At 43.6% G+C, this 20,727-nt stretch overlaps 1 protein-coding gene across 1 annotated transcript; it reads left to right on the forward strand.

Moving 5' to 3' along the window:
* The first annotated feature begins 382 nt into the window (after positions 1-382).
* On the forward strand, positions 383-20,195 carry MMEL1 (membrane metalloendopeptidase like 1). Its single transcript, XM_054292067.1, has 22 exons — positions 383-546; positions 3,716-3,775; positions 4,898-5,059; positions 5,450-5,530; positions 6,345-6,440; positions 6,696-6,814; positions 7,377-7,442; positions 9,978-10,112; positions 10,680-10,769; positions 11,002-11,138; positions 11,598-11,691; positions 12,748-12,876; positions 13,799-13,897; positions 14,270-14,353; positions 14,607-14,710; positions 15,502-15,560; positions 16,094-16,213; positions 17,169-17,302; positions 17,730-17,795; positions 18,712-18,807; positions 19,066-19,142; positions 20,096-20,195. Exons 1-22 carry the CDS (start codon positions 393-395, stop codon positions 20,193-20,195), a joined length of 2,262 nt encoding a protein of 753 aa, XP_054148042.1. The 5' UTR covers positions 383-392.
* Positions 20,196-20,727: the final 532 nt, after the last annotated feature.

Raw genomic sequence — 20,727 nt, forward strand, 5'->3', positions numbered from 1 at the left:
CCTGCTGCTGACGGAGCCCAGCGCCACGCAGGGATTATTCCGAATATTCAGGGAGCCCTTTGGAAGCGGGCAGGGGAAGCGGCTCTTTGCCCCCCTCCTTCCCTGCCTGCCAGAAGGAAAGGAGCTGCCCGAGCTGGTCATGAGACTTTTCCAGACTTCCCAAAGAGGCTCCTGAAGTTGCGGCGCTGCCCCCAGAGCAGACGCGCAGGCTCGGGAGATGGAGAATGAGCTTGGCAAATCTGTGGACAATCAAATGGACAAATACATGTAATAACCTGGAAGTTTTCTTGCTCTCTTTGCTTTTATCCTGCTTCCTTTTTTTTTTTCCTTCTCCCTATCCTGATGTAGCCGTGCTGTTAACCCTTTCCCCTCCCCGATTTAGCGTTACAATAATGGGGAAATCAGAAAGCCAAATGGATATTGTGGAAAAATCGACCAAGTCTGGGAGGAAGCCCTGGAGCTTTGTGGCCATCGGGCTGGCTGTCCTGCTGCTCCTCATGACCTGTGCTGCCGTCGCCCTGGTGATCCTCTATGCCAGCACCAGAGGTAAGAACCCGGGAATAATCTGAATTATCTTCCCCTTCCCTCTGCAAACAGCAGGAAAAGTCCTTTTGTTGTTGTTGTTGTTGTTGTTTTCTTTTTTTTCCTTTTTTTTTCTCAGAGCTAAATGAAAACAAAAACACAGGGAGACCATGAGGTCACCTCTGTGGGGAACTGAGCTCTCCCTGCCTTGTGCACAGAGATTATGCTGGCTTTCACTGAAATTTTGAGTTATGCTCTGCAAAATTCTATGATTTTATTTAATTCCGTGCAGTTTGTTGTTTTCAGAGCTGTTTTGACAAAGCTGATGCGCTGTTTTAGAGGGAAGGTGTGTGCCTGTGTGTGAGGACTGACATTTCCTCATTTTATCCAAGCACAAGCCAAGATTCATTATTGCCAGGGTTTTTAAAGCAACAGCTGCTTTGAAACACTTCTAAAAACAATCCCCCTGAAGGGGAAATTGCTTATTACAATGTGAAAGCCTAAAAAAAAAAATAAAAAAGCCACTTGCTGCTGAGGAAAAGGAGACTTTTCAAATATTCCATCAGGCAGTTGGATCTCTAAGTGTGATTTGCTTCAGCGACTTGAATGTGAATATCTTGCCAGAAACCTGGCATTGAGGCACGTTAGTTTGAGGTGTTTTGCCTAAATATTTAAATATTTTAACTGCAGAGCACACTTGGTAAAACCAAAGTTTTCCCGCTGGCACAGCAAGTGCAAAGCCCCACTTTGGAAACCCTGTGAAGCATCAAATGCTGGGGAGCAGCTCTGCCTCGTGTTTGTCACTTCCATTAAAGCCTCCTGGGCTGGGAGCTTTGTTAAAACACTGGGGAGTGAAATTAAAGTGGAAACTGGAGCAAAACACAGCAGCAAAACACAGTCTCTGCCTCCCCTGCTGCAGGGAGCTGCATGCCCAGCACTTGTGAGTGAAACGCTGCACAGCGCTGAGCAATAATTCATGAAAAAAGCCTTGTTATGGTTCACTCCTTTTGCTACCAGCAAAATCTGAGCGTTTGGTATTCATGAAGTTCATCAGAAAGTTGGTTCTATTAGCTCAGGAGAGAAATTCCCCAGAGCCAGGTCCTGGAGGAGGAGTTTCTGTATCAAACACTGAGCTTGGCATTGGGTTTTGCTGCCTGCATGCAGAAAGGATTGGGGAAATCTGCCCCACATCCTTTGCTGGCTGCAGACAATGCAGAATTCAGGTATTAATAACATTTGCCCAAGTGTTGGTCTCATCCAAATCCAGAGGCAGGGTCTGTGCTCATTGCATGTGTTTAAGGAAGGCTTATCTGTGAGAAAACAGGTCTAAAACTTAAATATTTTCTCATATCTGCAATTAAACTTTCCCTGGAAATGTTCCCAAAGTGCAGGGCTGATGTTCTGCTGCCCTGTGCTCCTCACACCCCACCAGATGTGTCCAGATGTGCCCTGGAGCCACTTTGTGCCTCTGCCCCCATCCCAGCCCACAGCTGGAGCAGCCACCAGTGTTAGGTGATTCCAGGTGGGAAAGGAAATTCTAGGTGGGAAATGAGATTACAGATGGGAAAGGAGATTCCAGGTGGAAAAGGAAATTCCAAGTGGGAAATGAGATTACATGCGGGAGATAAAATCCCAGGTGGGAAAGGAAAATTCAGGTGGGAAATGAAATTCCAGGTGGGAAATGAGATTCCAGGTGGGAAATGAGCAGCAGGAGCTCCATCCTCACAGAGCACTGCCCACATGCCCTGCCTGGGTCAAGAACTGAGGCAATGAGAGTTTTTCAGACTCTTCCTGCAGCAGAAATATCTTTTTTTTATTTGTCTTGAAAAGTTTTGTCCCAGTGCCCCCCTTAGCTCTGTTTTGCTCAGCCCATTCCCAATGCTCAAATCCCTTTTCCCCATGGAAAAAGCACCTCTGGCTCAAAGCTGTGCCACAGAAATCCCACAGAATAGGGGAAAAAAACCACAAAAAAGGAAAAATACCCAATGTGGCTGAGCACCCTTCATGTGACACAACCACCAGTGTTATCCTGGGCATCTCCTATTGCTAATTCCACTGAAATGTTAATTTTGCAATGTGCAGGGGACACTGGATTGCTCACCAAGAGCAGATCCACGTTTCTCACTTCACCTTGATGCACCCTTGCTCACAATGACACTACCCAGGCTCCTCAAAATCATTTTGTTTCGCTTGTAATTAGGAATTAAATTAGAAAATTAAAGCACTGCCTGTCCTGCTTTGCGTTCACTTCTATTTTTTTTTTAATTTCTGAAGGCATGTTTAGGCTTTGTGCTTCAGGGGGAATATTTTCCTGCTTGTGTCCATCTTGCAGAAGAACACTGTGGTGCATGAAACGGGCACAGCAAATTTGGCAGGACACAGAATACACAGAATTTTGCTCTTGCAGATGTGCTCCCACCCAGCACAGCCAGGCTCAGCTGAGCCCTGAACATTCCCCAGCACAGTGGGGGCTTTTTCTGTCATTTCCAGTGATGAACTTCAAAGCCCTCTTTTCTCCCCCACTGTTTTATTTCCCTCTGAATTGCTGCAATCTTGTTTGCTCTCATATAAAGCACTTTTACTTGCATTTAAAAGTGATTATTTAGTAACTCTTTTCTGCAAAAAAGGATCAAAAACAAAGCTTAAAAATGGCTAAATCTGCTGGAAAGGACCAAGATTTTGTTTTTCAGAGTGGAACCACATTGTTGCCTATTTGATATAAGTAATAAAGCATTTGATATAAGGGTAGTAAAGCAAGGCATCCAGTTTTTTAAATGGGAAATTAAAGCAGCAAAATGAATTTCCTTCTCCTAGGCCAAGGAGATCCCTCAGATCCCTCAGCCTCAGTGGCTTTGAAGATGCTCAGAGCATTTTAATAATTATCTAAAAAAGGATCCCACATTTTGAGGAGGCTGTGAGGCAGTTAGCAGGTAGAAAAGATGGTCTCATTCTCCTTCCAGGAGAGATAAAACTCACTGTCAAGGCTGTTGTAGCACTGCTGCCAATAAATTTTCCTCAAAAATCCCCAGATTTCTTCACGGTTGTCATCTGATGTCTTCGACAGGCACCAGCATTTCACTCTCCTGCTCTCAAAGCGCCGAGCTGTCACCGGGACTGGGCTCTGGTGAGTGATTTTGGGAGGAATTCCCTTCCCAAACAAGTGATTCCATCTGTTTTCCTCCTCTCCCTGCAGGCTCCCACTACGGCACCAACTCGGGCAGCATCTGCACCACCCCTGGGTGTGTGACAGCAGGTAATGGGGTATGGGGATTCCTGCTGCACTGGGGAGGCTTTGTGGGCTGGCACTGAACCTGAAAAAAGAGATAATCCAGAGTTTAGGGTGAAAAGGAGTGAGATTTCCCCTTGGGTAAGGAGTATCATTCATGAGAGGCACAGGAAAATTGCCAGGGTGGCAAAGGCCATGGACTGACCAACACAATCTGTGTCTGTAAGCAGAATAAAACTCCCTTTAGACTGAATTTTCTCTCTCACGGGGCATTCACGTTTTTATTTGTGGTATCTACACTCAAGAGAGGTGAGGGTAAAGCATAGAGGCTCACAACACCCCCATGGGAACACTGGATTTTTGGGCAGTGCCTAAACTGGAGCCCAGGGGAGAACTGGGCACTGTTCCCTGCAAGGTCTTGTGCTCTGGAGCAACTCTTCTGCCATCCAGATGTGCTATTCTACACCTGCCATTCACATCTGCAATTCTACACCTGCCATTTTACATCTGCCATTCCACACCTGCCATTCTACATCTGCCATTCCACACTTGTCATTCACATCTGTAATTCTACACCTGCCATTCCACAGATGTATCTCTACATCTCCATTCTACATCTGCAATTCTCCAGATCTGCCATTCCACATCTGCCATTCTGCATCTGCAATTCTACATCTGCCATTCTCCATCTGACATTCCATACCTGCCATTCACATCTGCAATTCTACATCTGCAATTCCACATCTGCAATTCCACATCTGCAATTCCACATCTGCCATTCTCCACCTGCCATTCCACACCTGCCATTCTGCATCTGCCATTCTCCACCTGCCATTCCACACCTGCCATTCTGCATCTGCCATTCTCCTTCTGCCATTCCACATTTGCAATTCCACATCTGCAATTCTCCACCTGCCATTCTCCATCTGCCATTCCACATCTGCTATTCTTCTTCTGCAATTCCACATCTGCCATTCACATCTCCCATTCCACACCTGCCATTCAGATCCCTTTCCAAGCAAAAAACAGGATTTTTCAAGTCATAAAATGTGGGAATGAGTTTTGCCAAGAAGCTCCTTGAGTGTCCCCAGCAGTGCCAGAGGTTCCTGGGCATTCTGTAGAATTCAGCTCTCCACTTTTGCTGCCCAGCTGCCAGAATCATCCAGAACATGGACCCCACAGCTGACCCATGCCAGGATTTCTACCAGTATGCCTGTGGGGGCTGGCTGAACAGGCATGTGATCCCAGAGACCAGCTCCAGATACAGCATCTTTGACATCCTGAGGGACGAGCTGGAGATCATCCTCAAAGGTAGGCATGGAGCTGCTCCATCCCCAGAAACCTGTGCTTATTTCAGAGCTTCCTCACTGCCCCTCAGACAGAGAATTAAATTTGCACAGAAGTGTTCATTGGGATTTTTTTCCCCTCTGGTGCTTTTATCTCTCCCATTTTGAGGGGACATCCTGTTCTTCCCACTAAAAATTATCCAGAGGCGATTGATTGGGTGCTGACTCCAAAAGGAGCAGGACAAGCTGTCTACAGGTCCTTCACCTGGCACTTTATTTCACTAATAGCATGAAGAGCTCTCCAGTTTGGCAGTAATTGCAGCCCACAATTCACGGCCCTGAATCCTCAGGGATTTCTGTAAAATGATCCAAGGTCCCCAGGGCACAAATCTCACTGCAATGGTTCCTTCCCCAGGTGTGCTGGAGACTTCAGACCAAGGGGACAGAGAAGCATTTCAGAAAGCCAAAATCCTTTACAAGTCCTGCATGAATGAGAGTGAGTGTCTTGTTCCATCAATTCCCCTGTTCAAAACCAGGTGTACAGAAAACCAAAGCATTTTAAGCAAATATCTGTTTAATCCATGTGGCTGTGCCTGGAAAATTCATCTTCAGATGGATGAAGATGCTTTGGTATTTCATTAAACCTCAAAATACCCATTTGGGATGTGGAAAGGGTGGATGTTGGTACCCAGCCCTGGTGTGGATGCAAAGCTTTTCCTTCAGAAGGCACAAACCTGGCCCAGTTCATCCTTCCCAAACCAACCCACTCCAAATCAGTCCTGGAAGTATTGCAGAAGTTATAATTATTATATATATAATAATATATTGGTATTTATATTATATTATATTATATTATATTATATTATATCTTATATAATATATCATACATCATGCATCATACATCATGCATCATACATCATACATTATATATTATATATTATATATTATATATTATATATTATATATTATATATCATATATCATATATTATATATCATATATTATATTAATATATTACATTTATTTTATTTTATTTTATTTTATTTTATTTTATTTTATTTTTATGCAGAAGTATTTTCATTCCTTTTCTGAAGACTCATATAGAATGGCTTCAGGATATCTCTTATTTTCTGCTGTCTTATTTATGACACATTCAGTTGCAAATTCAAGCTGTTAGGCCCATTACCTATTTTTCCTAATTTTATTTTTGTATGAAAACAATGCAGAATTTGCTCCCTCATGTCTCATAGAGCAAATGAAAACAATTCTTTTTGTATGAAAAAAATGCAGAATTTGTCTTTGCTCCCTCAGGTCTTATAGAGCAAAGAGATTCCCTGCCCCTGCTGGAAGCCCTGAGGATGGTTGGAGATTGGCCAGTGGCTTCTGCAGACTGGAGTAGGACCAAAGGTAATGCTGGGCCTGGGAGGGCTCAGTCAGAATTATTTACTGAAGCAGGGAAGCCATTGTCACCAAAACAAATCCTTCCATTTTCAGTTTCCCTTCCCAAACACAAGTCAAGGTTTTAATTTAAAATACACATTGAATACCCATTGATCCATTTAAACAGATCTCCAAAATTTCAGCTTGTGAACTGCACAGCTTCAATCAGTCTGACGCAGATTGACAAATTAACTCTATTTTATTTTCCCTTTTATCTCCCAGAGCCAAGCTGGAGCATGGAGGAAACCCTTTCCATCATGAACTCCAGGTTTAACAAACGTGTCCTCATCGACATGTTCGTGTGGAATGATGACAGGGATTCCAGCAGACACATCATTTATGTAAGGAAAAAAAAAGGACAGGGAATTTTTTATATGCCAGAAAATCCTAATGGATCATTATTTACACTGCAGAGAGATGAGCTTCTCATTGAACAAAAGTGGTAAAATGTAGGTAATTTGTATAAAACTCTGTACCTTGAGAGTCAGATCTGTCTCAAAGACATATTGGGAAATGTTTTATGGCAGCAGAATTTTTGTTTCAGCAAAAGAAATTAGGATTAATGGAGCTTTTGCTGATTTACAGCATTTAAGGGCTGTAAATTCTTGTGACTTAAAAAAAAATGAGGATGAGGTTTAATATATAGCAGGAAACCATGGGTTTAAAACACATAAAGGGTATTTCAGAGTTTGTTGATGGATGGTTGTGCAAGAAGTTCAGCCTTAAAGTCAAGCAATGTAGAAAAGTTACTTAAATTTGTTCTTGGGTCTTCATGGTTAGTGAAAAATTTCGCTTTTTAACCCACACTAAGATCCACCCTGTCCTTATCTGGAAACCCAGAGATAAGAGCTGGACCCTCCAGTTCCTGTTCACCACTAACCAGAGAAATGCATTTTCCTCCAGATTGACCAGCCAAGTTTGGGGATGCCATCCAGGGACTACTACTTTAATGGGGGCAACTATCAGAGAGTAAGTATCCCTTGTTTTGATTTACTCTGTGCACTAAAGCAACTTTATTCCTTATCCCTGTTCCTTCAAAAACCCCAATACATGAATTTTCACACTATGCAACAACCACAACTAGGCTGTGACATTCATTGCTATGTTTTTTTCCTAATTAAACCAACATTTTATAAAGTTTACAAAAAGACTGAACAACAGTACAAATACTAAGCTGGGCAACTCATGAAGAAGGTTATGAGAAAATAAAATTGTGTTTTGTAGCTTAGGCAGTCTCTCATTTTGAAGGACAGCTTCACGTTTTCAGTGCAGATTTGCTTGTATCTTCCTCTGAATCCCTGATGCTCAGCAAGCAGGAATCTGCTGCCACTTACCCTCCCCTTCCCCCAAAATTGCATGAAATTGTGAGAGATTATTTTCTAGCTGCTTTCCCCTGCCAATGCTCGGGGCAAAACCAGATTCTGCAAAAACAGTTTCTGTAAATACACAGAAAGCTCTTGCAAACAGAGCCAGATAATTTGTCTGTTTCCAAGATGAAAATACTGCTTTAGTACATTTTATTTTCCTCAATTATGCCTTGCTAACAAAGAGCATTTGCAGCCCAACATCAAACCAATTTTCCTAACAAGAATGGAAGGGAATACAGAGGGACAACAATCAGCATTTGAGACTCTTTTGTCTCGTGGTTGTAAAGGCAGATGAAAACATCAGTGGGAAGAGTTTTCTTCTCACTTCAGTGTGTTTGGCTACATTTTATATAGAATTTAGCTAAAATATAGCCCTGTGAGGTTTATAGGGGATTGTCCCCACACCTTCTGGGCACCTTTAGGGACAAAACAATCTGGAAATAGAAAAGTGTGGAAAGCTGCTGACCTGGGAATCTCCCCTGCAAGTGTCACCTCCACAGCAGCACACAGAGCACAAAAAAGGGATATTTATGCATTGGGACATGAAGGTCAGACACAGATTGACTTGGAGGAGGTAGGAAACCAGGTAGAGTGCAGAGACAATCCTAAATTAGAGGAAGAAAACCAGTTCTGCTCAATACAGCTTTAATTTGAAGGCACAAAGCAGGGGGGCTGAGGCTGTGCTTTTAATCCTAATGACCAAGGAGGAGACACAACCCCTTTTTATTTGTATTTACCAGCTCGCTGCCCCCAGACAATGAGCCCAGCTCTGATGACCCAAACTCCCCCTGTGCTTAGTCCAGCATCTTTTGGCAAAACTCCTCCTGAGGCCTGGGGGAGTCTGGCCTGATTAAGGCTCAGCATTCAGCCTAAAACCACAAATCATCATCTGTAAGTGCCCAGACTCAAGTTTCACCACAGCCACTGTGTTTATCTGGCTTCCAGGCTCTATACAGGGAGAAAAATTCGTGAGGAGGAGAACAGGTAGCATGGAGTTTTCCTGCTTCAGGGATCAGCACTCCCTCAGCAGCCAAATGGCTTTTCAAGGCCCTTTCTGAGGCATAAATCAGTCAGGGCCTCCCCATCAGGAATAAAGCAAAGGTGCCACTGGGAACTGTCTGGAACAGAGCTCTCCTTTCAGACACTAAAACCAGACCTGAGAAGATTTATGGTATTACTTTCAGAGAACTCAAACCTTCCCTGTTCACCCTGGAATTTTGGATCGCTGTTCCCATGGTGTAACTCAAAGCACAGAGCCTCCTCTTTGCCCAAGCAGTAATTCTAACCCAGAATGCCAGGCTTGCATGGCACAGAGAAGGAGAAATTTTGTTGTGAGGCTGGCAAGTGCCCTGTAAGGTATCCATGACAAAGAGAATGCTTTGCTGGATGAGAAATGTGAAGATGAACCACAGAAATAGTGAAGAGAGATGTGCTGGTGTTCACAGGGCTCTCAGGTTGAGGGAAGAGATGAGGATCTGACTCCATGTTTCAGAAGGCTGATTTATTATTTTATGATATATATTACATTAAAACTATACAAAAAGAATAGAAGAAAGGATTTCATCAGAAGGCTAGCTAAGAATAGAATAAGAGTGATAACAAAGGTTTGTGGCTCAGCTCTCTGTCTGAGCCAGCTGACTATGATTGGCCATTAATTACAAACATCCAACATGGGCCAGTCACAGATGCACCTGTTGCATTCCACAGCAGCAGACAATCAATGTTTACCTTTTGTTCTTGAGGCCTCTCAGCTTCTCAGGAGGAAAAATCCTAAGGAAAGGATTTTCCATAAAAGATGTCTGTGACAGAGATTGCTTAAAAGGGCCTGGAGTGACAGGGCATGGGGGAATGGGCTCAAACTGACAGAGGGCAGGGCTAGAGGGGAAACTGGGATGAAATTCTTCCCTATGAGGGTGGGCAGGCCCTGGCACAGGGTGCCCAGAGAAGCTGTGGCTGCCCCTGGATCCCTGGAAGTGTTGGAAAAAGCTTGGAGCCATCTGGGATAGTGAAAGGTGTCCCTACCATGGCAGAGGTGGCACTGGATGGGCTTTAATGTCCCTTCCAGCCCCAACCATTCTGGGATTCTATGAAATGATGGACAGCAAACCCTTTCTGCCTGCTCTGTGTCCGAGTGCAGGTGAGGGAAGCTTACCTGCAGTTCATGATCACCATCGCCAAAATGATCCGTGAGGACAAGAACGTGTCTAGGGATGATTCCTTTGTCCAGGAGGAGATGGCAAAGGTCATGGAGCTTGAAACAGAGATTGCAAACGTGAGTAGAGAGCTCAGGAACTCCTCAGGAAGCTGTGTGGGGCAAGGGGTGAGGGGGGAGAGTCTCCTGCTGGTTTGTGCAGGAGTTTTCAATGCAGCAGAAAAGCCACAGACCAGAACAAGTGGGGGAAGAAGATTTTCTGTGCCATGAGCAGCCCAAAAATCAGAGCCTCTGTGTCTCTAATTCTGCCTGCTGTGCTACTCCAGTCCCAGCCTTATTTCTATTTGGAACTCTTCTAAAGCAGGATAATTCACCTTCTGCTAACCATGCATTGGGATAACACCAGGGCAGGCTCCCTTGTATCCTAAATAACCCACAGCACCCTAAAAATCCCCCAGAAATCCTTCCACTCTAAAGGGAACAGAGGGAACCACTTGGTTCAACATATCCCTGAAACATTATTGATTCCTGTACTGAATTTTTGGAACCAGCACTGGGCACAATCAAATTATTTTCCTTTCCCCAAAACAAACTGGTTAATCTGAATATTATTGGAGTGCGTTTGTGAGTGCACCTGCATGTGATTTCAGCCATTGATTCCTGTAATAACCTTGTGAATGTCCTCAGGCCACCACCCCAGCAGAGGAAAGGCACGATGTGACCCTGTTGTACAACAAAATGACCTTAGCAGAGCTGCAGGAAAAGTTTGCATTCAATGTAAGTGTTTCATGAGCAGTCTGATCCTACAGGGTCTCTTAATTACTTGCCAGCTGGAAATGGCTTTGTGAATTGGCCAGTGCTTCAACAAAGAGGTATAAAATCATTCCCACTCCTGATTTTGCCTTCAGAATCTCTTTATAAGCTGCATTCAAGGCCATAAGACTGTCAGAAGTTACTGAGGTATTTAATCATCCAACACTGGAATGTCTCTCTGTTAAATTCTGCCTAGGAATTTAACTGGACCTTCTTCATCCAACGTGTCATGTCTTCAGTGAGTGTTCAGGTGGACCCAGAGGAGGAGGTGGTTGTGTATGGGATGCCTTATCTGCAAGAGCTGAAAGCAATTATCTCCAAGTACTCAGCCAGGTAAAGACACTGCAGGATAGGTGGGACAAAAGTCACAGAAGGATTGCTGAAATGTCAATTATTGGACCCCCTTTGCTAGTTCTGAGCTTCTGAGGGAAAATGAAACCCCTGTAAAATACAGAAAATGCCTTTGGAGGTTTCAAATTCCAAATACTGCAGTACAAGGTGTCTCACTTGCTGCTTGCTTAGAAAAGGTTAAATGGGAAGAAAAAAACACATGACAGGCTTTGCTCTTGTTACATTCCAGAAGGAAGAAAAATAAGAAATGAATCCCAGAACAGACACGACAGCCCAGTCCTCAGGCTGGATGACTGCAGTTAAATGAGATGCTGTGACACCCAGCACTGGCAACAATGATTTCCTTCCTTGTCTCCATCCAAAATTCAGATTCCCCTGTGACTGCCTGCCCTAGGGCTGGTTTTTAGAGGGGGTTAAGCTCAGCTTTGCTTTCCCACACAGCACCATCCAGAACTACCTCATCTGGCGGCTGGTGATCGACCGGGTCAGCAGCTTGAGCCGGCGCTTCAAGGACGCTCGGGCCAGCTACAGGAAGGTATTTCCTCTCTTCACCAAGGGGAGAGCACCACTGCCCCTTTATCATCACCAAACCCAACCTGCCCGGCACAAAAACCCAGCCAGGGCTTTGGAAAGAGATGAACTTTAGGCTCCCTCCCAGCCCAAACCATTCTAGATACTGGGATTACATCACGGAATGCTCAAACACGTCCAATCGCAGCAGTGGGAAACTTTGGTTTAATTTAGGCAGTGTTTGGGTTAATTTAGGCAGTGGTCTGAAACCTTTAGGTTAATTTAGGCAGTGCTTTGAAAGCTTTGGGTTCATTTGGGTGGGTTAATTTAGGTGGTGGTTTGAAAGCTTTGGGTTAATTTAGGCAGTGCTTGGGTTAATTTAGGCGGTGGTTTGAAAGCTTTGGGTTAATTTAGGCAATGGTTTGGAACCTTTGGGTTAATTTAGTCGGTTTCTGGGTCAATTTAGGCAGTGGTTTGGAAGCTTTGGGTTAATTTAGGTGATGCTTTCAAAGCTTTGGGTTAATTTAGGTGGCGGTTTGAAACAACTGGGTTAATTTAGGTGGTGCTTTGGAAACTCTGGCTTAATTTAGGCAGTGTTTGGGTTAATTTAGGTCATGGTTTGAAAGCTTTGGGTTAATTTAGGTCATGGTTTGAAAGCTTTGGGTTAATTTAGGCGGTGCTTTGAAACATTTGGGTTTATTTAGGTGGCGGTTTGAAACAACTGGGCTAATTTAGGTGGTGCTTTGAAAGCTTTGGGTTAAGTTAGGCAGTGGTTCGGAACCTTTGGGTTAATTTAGGTGGTACTTTGAAACCCTTGGATTAATTTAGGCAGCGGTTTGAAAGCTTTGAAAGTGTTGGGTTAATTTAGTCAGTGGTTTGAAAGCTTTAGCTTAACTTAGCCAGTGCTTTGGAACCTCTGGGTTAATTTAGGCAGTGTTTAGGTTAATTTAGGTGGTGGTTTGGAACCTTTAGGGTAATTTAGGTGGTGGTTTGGAACCTTTGGGTAAATTTAGGCAGTGTTTGGGTTAGTTTAGTCGGTGTTTGGAAGAGCTTTGGGTGGATGTGGGCTGTGTTGCTGCAGGCCCTGTACGGGACGACGCTGGAGGAGGCGCGCTGGCGGGAGTGCGTGAGCTACGTCAACAACAACCTGGAGAACGCGGTGGGAGCCATGTATGTCCGGGAGACTTTTGCTGGTGAGAGCAAGAGGATGGTATGTAGTTTACCCTTCATACTACTGTATGTCCACTCTGGTGGCAGCTCTCTGGTCAGAGAGAGAGAGAAAACCAAATAAGCTTTGCCATGAGTCGGTCTGGGAAGGTTTAGGGAGCTGGAGAGAAAGAATTCTGAACAATCTGCACCTGGTGTTTTGTAATAAGCTGTTTACAGCCCAAAAGGTTGTTTGCAAATGGGTGTCTTCTTAATTAGCTAATGGTGTTTTGATTAAGGGACCAATCAGGTCCACCTGTAGTGGACTAGAATATAAAAAGGAATGGGTTTTCTGATAAAGTGAGTTAGCTTTCTGAATGCCTTGGGTGGCTATGTTGCTCATGACTCAACAACAACACAGCCACAATGGCCCATTCCCTCTGCCTGGGAGAGTTATCCACCAGTCAGGAAGGTGCAAGGACTCATTTGTGATGCTCTTTTATGTCATTGTTATATTAAGAACAACATTTCACTCCAAAATCTCAGAAGGCATAAAGCAAAACTTTATTACCAAACTCCCCATATTTATAGGGAAGATCATTCACCCAGAACCTGACTGGTTCTCAAACAACATTTCTCATTTCTCATGCCATTGGATAGTTAGGAACAACACTTTCTTGTACATTTCTCTCTATAAAATCAGATACAACATTCCACATGTTCCTAAATACCAGGTGCACAGACCAAGATAAGAATTGTTTTAATTCTTTTCTCTGAGCTTCTCACAGCTTTTCCCAGAACGATGCCTGGGAGAGTTATCTGCTTCACTCCTTGACCAGACTGTCACTTCCACACTTTCAGGTGCTCAGCACCATGGTTTAGAGCACAGAATTTGGAGACATGGCCTTCCAGCAGGAAGCTTTTCATCCCTCCCTAGCTGGGAATAGGGCATGGCAATGATGAGTGTCTCCCTGGCTCTCTTTCAGGTCCGAGATTTAATAGAGAAGATCCGCGAAGTGTTCGTGGAGACCTTGGATGAGTTACAGTGGATGGATGAGGCATCCAAGGAGAAAGCTCGTGAGAAGGTCAGACACAACAAAGAACTTCAGTTTTCCCTCATGAACATGAAATATTTGGAATTTTGTAGTATCACCATATCCAGTTTCTCCACAAACAAGAGGCAAAGAGGACATTATGATCCTGTTACATTCTCCTTTCCTTTCAATCCTTTGTTAGCCCACATCAATAAAAATGCCAACTGGATGTGACGCAATTCCCCCCAAAAAAAACATTTCCAACTTTTAATTGACCTCAGGATGATCAGCACCACTCCAAAGCCAGGAGAAAACCCAAACATTTCACTGTTCTTTGCATTGAAACTTTAGTAAAAACAACCCAACAACAGCACACCAACAAAAACCACAATTAGGAGGAAGCATTCAACTCTTTTCTTCCAGGCTATGGCAATCAAAGAACAAATTGGCTACCCAGATTACATTTTGGAAGATCACAATGAGAAACTGGACCTGGAATATGCCAATGTAAGTGTTTTTGTGCACATCTCACTAAATCCCTCAGAATAAACCCCTGCCTTTGCTTTCTTCCCGCTGGAATACTTGTACCTGTGCAACTGCCCTTTCCAAGGACATTGAAATAAACACATTAACAAATAATTGGTGCAAAGAACCAACTATTCAGTGAAACCATGCAACCAAAATGTCCTTTAGAGGACACTCAGTGGGACGAGGAGTTCCTCTTCCTACTCAGCTGACCAATGGATCCCTGTTTGTGCAGTTAAACTTCAGTGAGCACAGCTACTTTGAAAACATCCTGGAAAACCTGAGAGCTGGAGCCCAGAAGAGCCTGAAAAAGCTGAGAGAGAGAGTTGACCAAGACATGTGAGTTTCCAGACAGAGCCACAGACACAACCTAAATTCTGGGTTCATGGTGGGGGTGTTCAGCTCATGCTGTGGGTACCTGGGAACACCTGGGGCTGAGATAATCAAGGAGTTAAACAACCCTAAGATAAAGTGAAAAATGCTTTTCCCTTTGAATGTTGTGTGTTTGGGATGAAAGCTGCCCATAAAAAAGCCATCAGGTATCTCCTGATATCAGGAATTCTTCACAGCTGTCATCAGTGCACCCTTTTTCCTACATGAATTCTTGCCTTATATAATCTCTTTATAAGGGATTTTTCCTTCTTGTTACAAGGTTCTTCCCTCTCCTAACAAGGAAATTGTATTTCTTTATATATCCATCTATACATTCTGATAATATATATTTTTATATATATATATATATAGAGAGAGAGAGTACAAATATGTGTGTGTATATATGTATACATATATATACACATACATATATATATAGAGAGATATATATAAATATATAGATATAGACATAGACATAGACATAGATATAGATATAGATATAGATATAGATATAGATAGATTAGATATAGGTGTATATATATAGATAGATATAGATTATATATATTAGATATAGATATAGATATATAGATATAGATTATATAGATTATATAGATTATATAAATAAATAATCCCTTAAAGGATTATATCCTTACAATTCTTTCCTATATACCTTGCACTTTTTAATCAGAATTAAATTTCAAAAATATCTAGGGGAAAAAACACCATCCTATCTAACTTTGTGCAACGTTTATTTTCAGATGGATAATTGGAGCTGCAGTGGTCAATGCATTCTATTCCCCCAACAGGAACCAGATAGGTAGGTTTAAACCCTTTTAACCAGCTGGTTTTATCCACAAAACAGTTCAGGTTTGCATCCAGAGGCAAAGGCTGCCTGGCTGTTCAGCTCAAGCACTTTATTGATGAATATTAAACTCCTCAGTTTTATCCACTGTCACTGAGCAGCCTTGGGTTTGAAAGCCTGGCACAGCACCCAGAGAATGCCCTCAGTGTGTCCTGGGCTGCTGAGTTTTCAGCCCATGGGGCAGCTCTGCATTTGCCCTGTGCAATGGCACTGCTGAGAGCCACCCAAGCTGCAGAAATTAGACTGAGCTTAATGTAAATGCTGCTTGGGTCTCAAACAGGGAGATGCTGCAGCTGCAGTTGTGCTAAATTAAACCTTTATTAACTTGTCGTTTTCCATTTAGCAAGAGAGAAACGATTTCGCGTGAGGCATGAGCTTGTTTCTAATCATTTTATATTTTCTGTTCCTTCCTGACCCTTACACCAAGCAAACAATCTGCAAAATTAAGCCATTTTACAGCATTTCCCTCTTTCTCCCTGTCTTTGCAGTTTTTCCTGCCGGGATTCTCCAGCCCCCCTTCTTCAGCAAGTACCAGCCCCAGGCCCTGAACTTTGGAGGGATTGGGATGGTTATTGGGCACGAGATCACACATGGCTTCGATGACAATGGTGAGGAGATGACTGAAAAAAATGGTTTTATTTCAGCTAAAACTCGTGGCAGGAATGGCAGGGATTAAAGTGCACTGGGATTGAAGATCCCTGCACAGCCACATCCAGCTCAGCAGCAATAGGAGCACACTGGGAACACTCTGTGCAAAGTTTTTCAGGGAGTGTTTCCTGAACAGAGCATGAGAAATAATCAGGTATTAAAAAAAAATTGAGGAAATGACAATTCTCAGGAAAAAAAATGTTATTTTTACAGCATCATCATATCAGAAACACAAAGCAAGCAGATCCATGGGCTCCTGAATACAGTGAAATCTGTGAACAACATTTTTGGGATAGAACAAATGTCAGCAGAGTCTTGAAATCCCAGGAGACTTTGTTTTTTTGACCCAAACGCTTTAAATAAATTGGCTTTTTTAAGTTTCTCAAATGTCATGTAAAAGAATTTGGGGGAAAAGCTCACTTCTGACTCTACCAGTCAGGAATTTCTTCCATGTGGTTTTTTTATGCTCAATAAGTTTGTGCAGATGAGAGAAACTGCCTCAGAAACTGAGTTCCAGAGCAAAGAAAAGCCTTTTTCTAGCCAGAAAACCAAGAACACAAAGTCCAGAACTGCAGTTCCAGCTTTTAATTCTCTATAAATGTCAGTTCTGACATGTGGCCACACAGAACCAGCACCTCAGAGCTGAGGGAAGGTTTTGTTACACCATAACTGCAAAATCCACTTGGAAATAAAACCAGGCCTTGGAGCTATACCTGGGCTGCTGACTGAACAAGAAATCAGGGAATAAGAGAGACCACAATTCTACTCCCTTGTGACAAAGAGAATAAACTGTGCCCAAAATATTTAAATTCAAGGAGAAAAGAGGGAGTGCAGCTCCAACATTCCACCTGCGACACTGCAAGAGTTTTAAAATCTTGCTCAAAACTTTCCTTTTTTCCCTGGGTTTTCCTTCAGGAAGGAATTTTGACAAGGATGGGAACATGTTGGACTGGTGGAGCAACTTCTCAGCGCTGCATTTCAAGGAGCAGTCCCTGTGCATGGTGCACCAGTATGGGAATTACACCTGGGAGCTGGCAGGGGGACAGAACGTGAGTGACGATAACAGCCACAGCTCTGGCTTTGCACAAATATTTAATTTAACAGGAGATAATCATAAACCCCAGCTACTGTAGGACTGGGATGAACTGGGGACTCTGGTGTGGCCCAGAAAGGCCAGGGTCTGTGTGCAGTGATGTTCTGTCCATATATTATATTATATTATATTATATTATATTATATTATATTAGTGTTATACTAGTGTTATATTAGTGTTATACTGGTGTTATGTTTGTGTTATACTAGTGTTATATTTGTATGTGTTCTGTTTCAATCTACAGCTCTTATCCTGTGATTTGTTTCCTTTCATTCTCTCCTTTCTTGTTCCAGCACAGCTTCCCTTTGCTCCAGGCATGTCAGGCTGTTGTATAACTGGCCTGTCATTCTTTTTTTATTTTATTTTAATTATTATTTTTACAGGTCAGTGGCATAAGCACATTAGGAGAAAATATTGCAGATAATGGAGGAGTCCGACAGGCTTATAAGGTAATCCCCACCTTTAAAACCTTAACTTTACCTGTTTTGTGAACTATTCTATGCTAAAATTTGACAATTATCATGCTATTAGCACATTCTAAAAGCTAAAACCTCAGATGCACACCTGGAAGCTCATGTGCTCATGGCTTACTGCCATTCTTGCACCCAGAAGCAGCCCAAAGGTGGAGCTGAGGGAATGTTCTTCCCTACAAAGAACCCTAATAGATATCACAGTAAAACCTTTTATCTGTGGTGTTTTGAGTGGGGTGTTTATAGAACACCCTGAATTTTTGGAAATTTAAATTCCAGCCCTAAGGGACACCATTCCAATGAATTACTTCATTAGGATTGTTCTAAAAGCCATGACAGATGTGGAGGGGATGTGCCTGCACATGGAATCCGTGGATGTTCTGTGGTGCTGGATCTCTTTTTCCCCTCATTCTCCCTTCTGTTTCATGCTTTGGGATTGTCTCAGCACCTGGGAGGCTGCAGAAACAGAATGCTGGGAATTAACCAGCATAAGGGCACATTAACTTGTCTCCATCATGTCAATATACCTAAAAAAAGCAAATTGGCCAATTAATGTGCAACAATAACAGGTAATGGATTTAACATTGAGCAAGGTTGTTATCTGCTATTTAATGAGCAGTTACCTGAAGAGAGAAAAATCATCACTATAGAGAAGCAGAGGAGGTTTAACACTTTATTTACAGATACAAATTCCTGTAGAACGAGACCATGAAGTCAACAGTGCTTATGCTGACAGCTTTTTCTTAAAATTCTCTGCACTGTTTGTATTAGAGACAGAAAATGTATACAAATACAGAAGGGAAGCATGCTGGTTAATGCATATGGTGAATAAAATCCCTCCTCCCATTCAAAATCCTCCTGCTGCTGCTCTGAGTTGCTCTGTGATCATTTCCAGGCCTATTTGAAGTGGCTGGAACAGGAAGGCAAGGAGCCAAAGCTGCCTGGACTGAACATGTCCCACAAACAGCTTTTCTTCCTCAACTTTGCCCAGGTGAGAACACACAGGGCTGTGCCTCAGGTTGTGCTGGAGCAAACCCCTGGGGGAAATCAAGGGCACATAGATCTGTCCCAGAGCACCAGACCTTGATAAAACAAAAGCTAATTAGTGAATAATTACATCTATTCTGCCTCTCTATAAAATGTACCCCAATGATATCACAGCAAACTGGGATGGTTCTAAGGAAAGCTGAGAGGTTTCCCAACATGAATTCCCAATACTGACCCACTAATGATGAATCTCCCTGTGCAGGTTTGGTGTGGTTCCTACAGACCAGAATATGCCAGCCAGTCCATAAAGACAGATGTGCACAGCCCTCTGAAGTACAGGTGGGGTTTTTTTTCATTGCCTATATTACCTATATTTTCTAAAGCATCCCATATTCTAAACTGCAATCAAGTTCTGAGGTGTGGGTGGGATGGATGGAGACAAGAGATTTTTGAAGCCAGGGCTTGGAATTTGAGGTTTATTGCAAAGGGCCTGGGTGCAGGGCCCTGCTGGGAGCCGCCAGCCACAGCTCAGAGCAGGCCCCAAAGAGGGAGAGAGAGAGGTAAAGAGTGTGGTAAAGCGAGAATGGGAGAGTAAAAGAGAGGATCAGAGGGTGAGGTTCCCTTTACAATACAATAAATTTTCTTCTGGTCTTGGAATTTGGGGTTTATTGCAAAGGGCCTGGGTGCAGGGCCCTGCTGGGAGCTGCCAGCCACAGCTCAGAGCAGGCCCGAGAGAAGAGAGGGAGGTAAAGAGCAAGAAGGCAAGAGTGTGGTGAAGAGGATGAGAGAGTGAGGAAGATTAAAAGAGAGAGAAGTTCTCATTACAATACCATAAATCTTCTTCTGTGCTGAATATTCGGATTCTCACTAACCAATCTAGTACAAGATACAAATCCTATAGCATTTCCATACAGCCTATAAGAATCACCACATTACCATACTGTGCTACATTCTAAACCCTAAAAACTCCTCTTTGGACCCCTTCTGCCAAGCTGTAGAGTCTGCTCTGGCCCTTGGACCTGTCTGCAAGCAGAGGTTGTTGTTCCATCAAAAGGGGATTACCTTCAGCTGGCCACACCATTGTTTTCCTGTTGTTCAGTAACTAAGGGATCTCAAAGCTTGCTTTCATTTCAATCTCACTTATACTTTCCATATTCTCAAAATCTTTTGCCAGACACTCATATCTATAAGCCTTTCCTGTCTCATCCTCTTCAACATGAAGCCCCAAACCACTTTCTACTCCCCTAGAGCAGCAATTTCCATGTAAATGAGAGTCCCTTCTCTTTGTTTAGGGTGATGGGCTCCCTGCAGAACTTTGAGGCCTTTTCTGAGGTGTTCCACTGCAAGAAGGGCTCGGCCATGCACCCCGCGGGGACGTGCCGCGTGTGGTAACCCGCGATGGCACTCTGGTGCCACCACAACCAGCTGCTGGCAGGGATGTGCCCGGCGTCCTGCTCAGCCCCAGGGGCAGCAGCAGGGGCAGCTGCTGCAGGGAGGGCCAGGGAAGCCCTCAGCTGTCCCAGAGCCGCTGGGAACCTCACAGGGGGTGACGGGGATGGAGGATGGAGCCCGGGGCTGGCAAAGCCGCGCTGTGTCCCCAGGCTCAAGGTCTGTTTCCAAGGACATCCTGACTGTTACTGAGACTCTGCTTCAGGGTTACAAGGACTCGTTCTCACACACAAGAAAACAAAACCAACAAGCAGCCACGAATCTATTTTTCAGGAAGGAATAATAATTTTAACACGCCAGCCCCGCTTTCTGGGGGCTCAGCAATGCTGTCTGAGACTGTTCCACTGCTCCGTTTCCAGTGTTCTGCTTCTGGTTCTGGTGCATTTTCCCCCCAGAGCAGGTTAGGGCTGGTGTGAACTCTCGTGCTGTCTGTGCCCCTGCACTCTGATCACTGCTTTGCTGTTCATGGATTGCT

This window comes from Melozone crissalis, unplaced genomic scaffold (genome assembly GCF_028551555.1).
Source record: "Melozone crissalis strain CALT ecotype California unplaced genomic scaffold, PUWL_Pcris_2 ptg000107l_1, whole genome shotgun sequence".
Lineage (NCBI taxonomy): Eukaryota > Metazoa > Chordata > Aves > Passeriformes > Passerellidae > Melozone > Melozone crissalis.

Bases quoted from the DNA above. Each gene is read 5' to 3' on its own strand.
- MMEL1 (XM_054292067.1), top strand. From the start codon at position 393: ATGGGGAAATCAGAAAGCCAAATGGATATTGTGGAAAAATCGACCAAG. The intron at 7,443-9,977 runs GTAAGTATCCCT...GTCCGAGTGCAG, and splicing joins ATGGGGGCAACTATCAGAGA to GTGAGGGAAGCTTACCTGCA. The intron at 19,143-20,095 runs GTGGGGTTTTTT...CTCTTTGTTTAG, and splicing joins CACAGCCCTCTGAAGTACAG to GGTGATGGGCTCCCTGCAGA.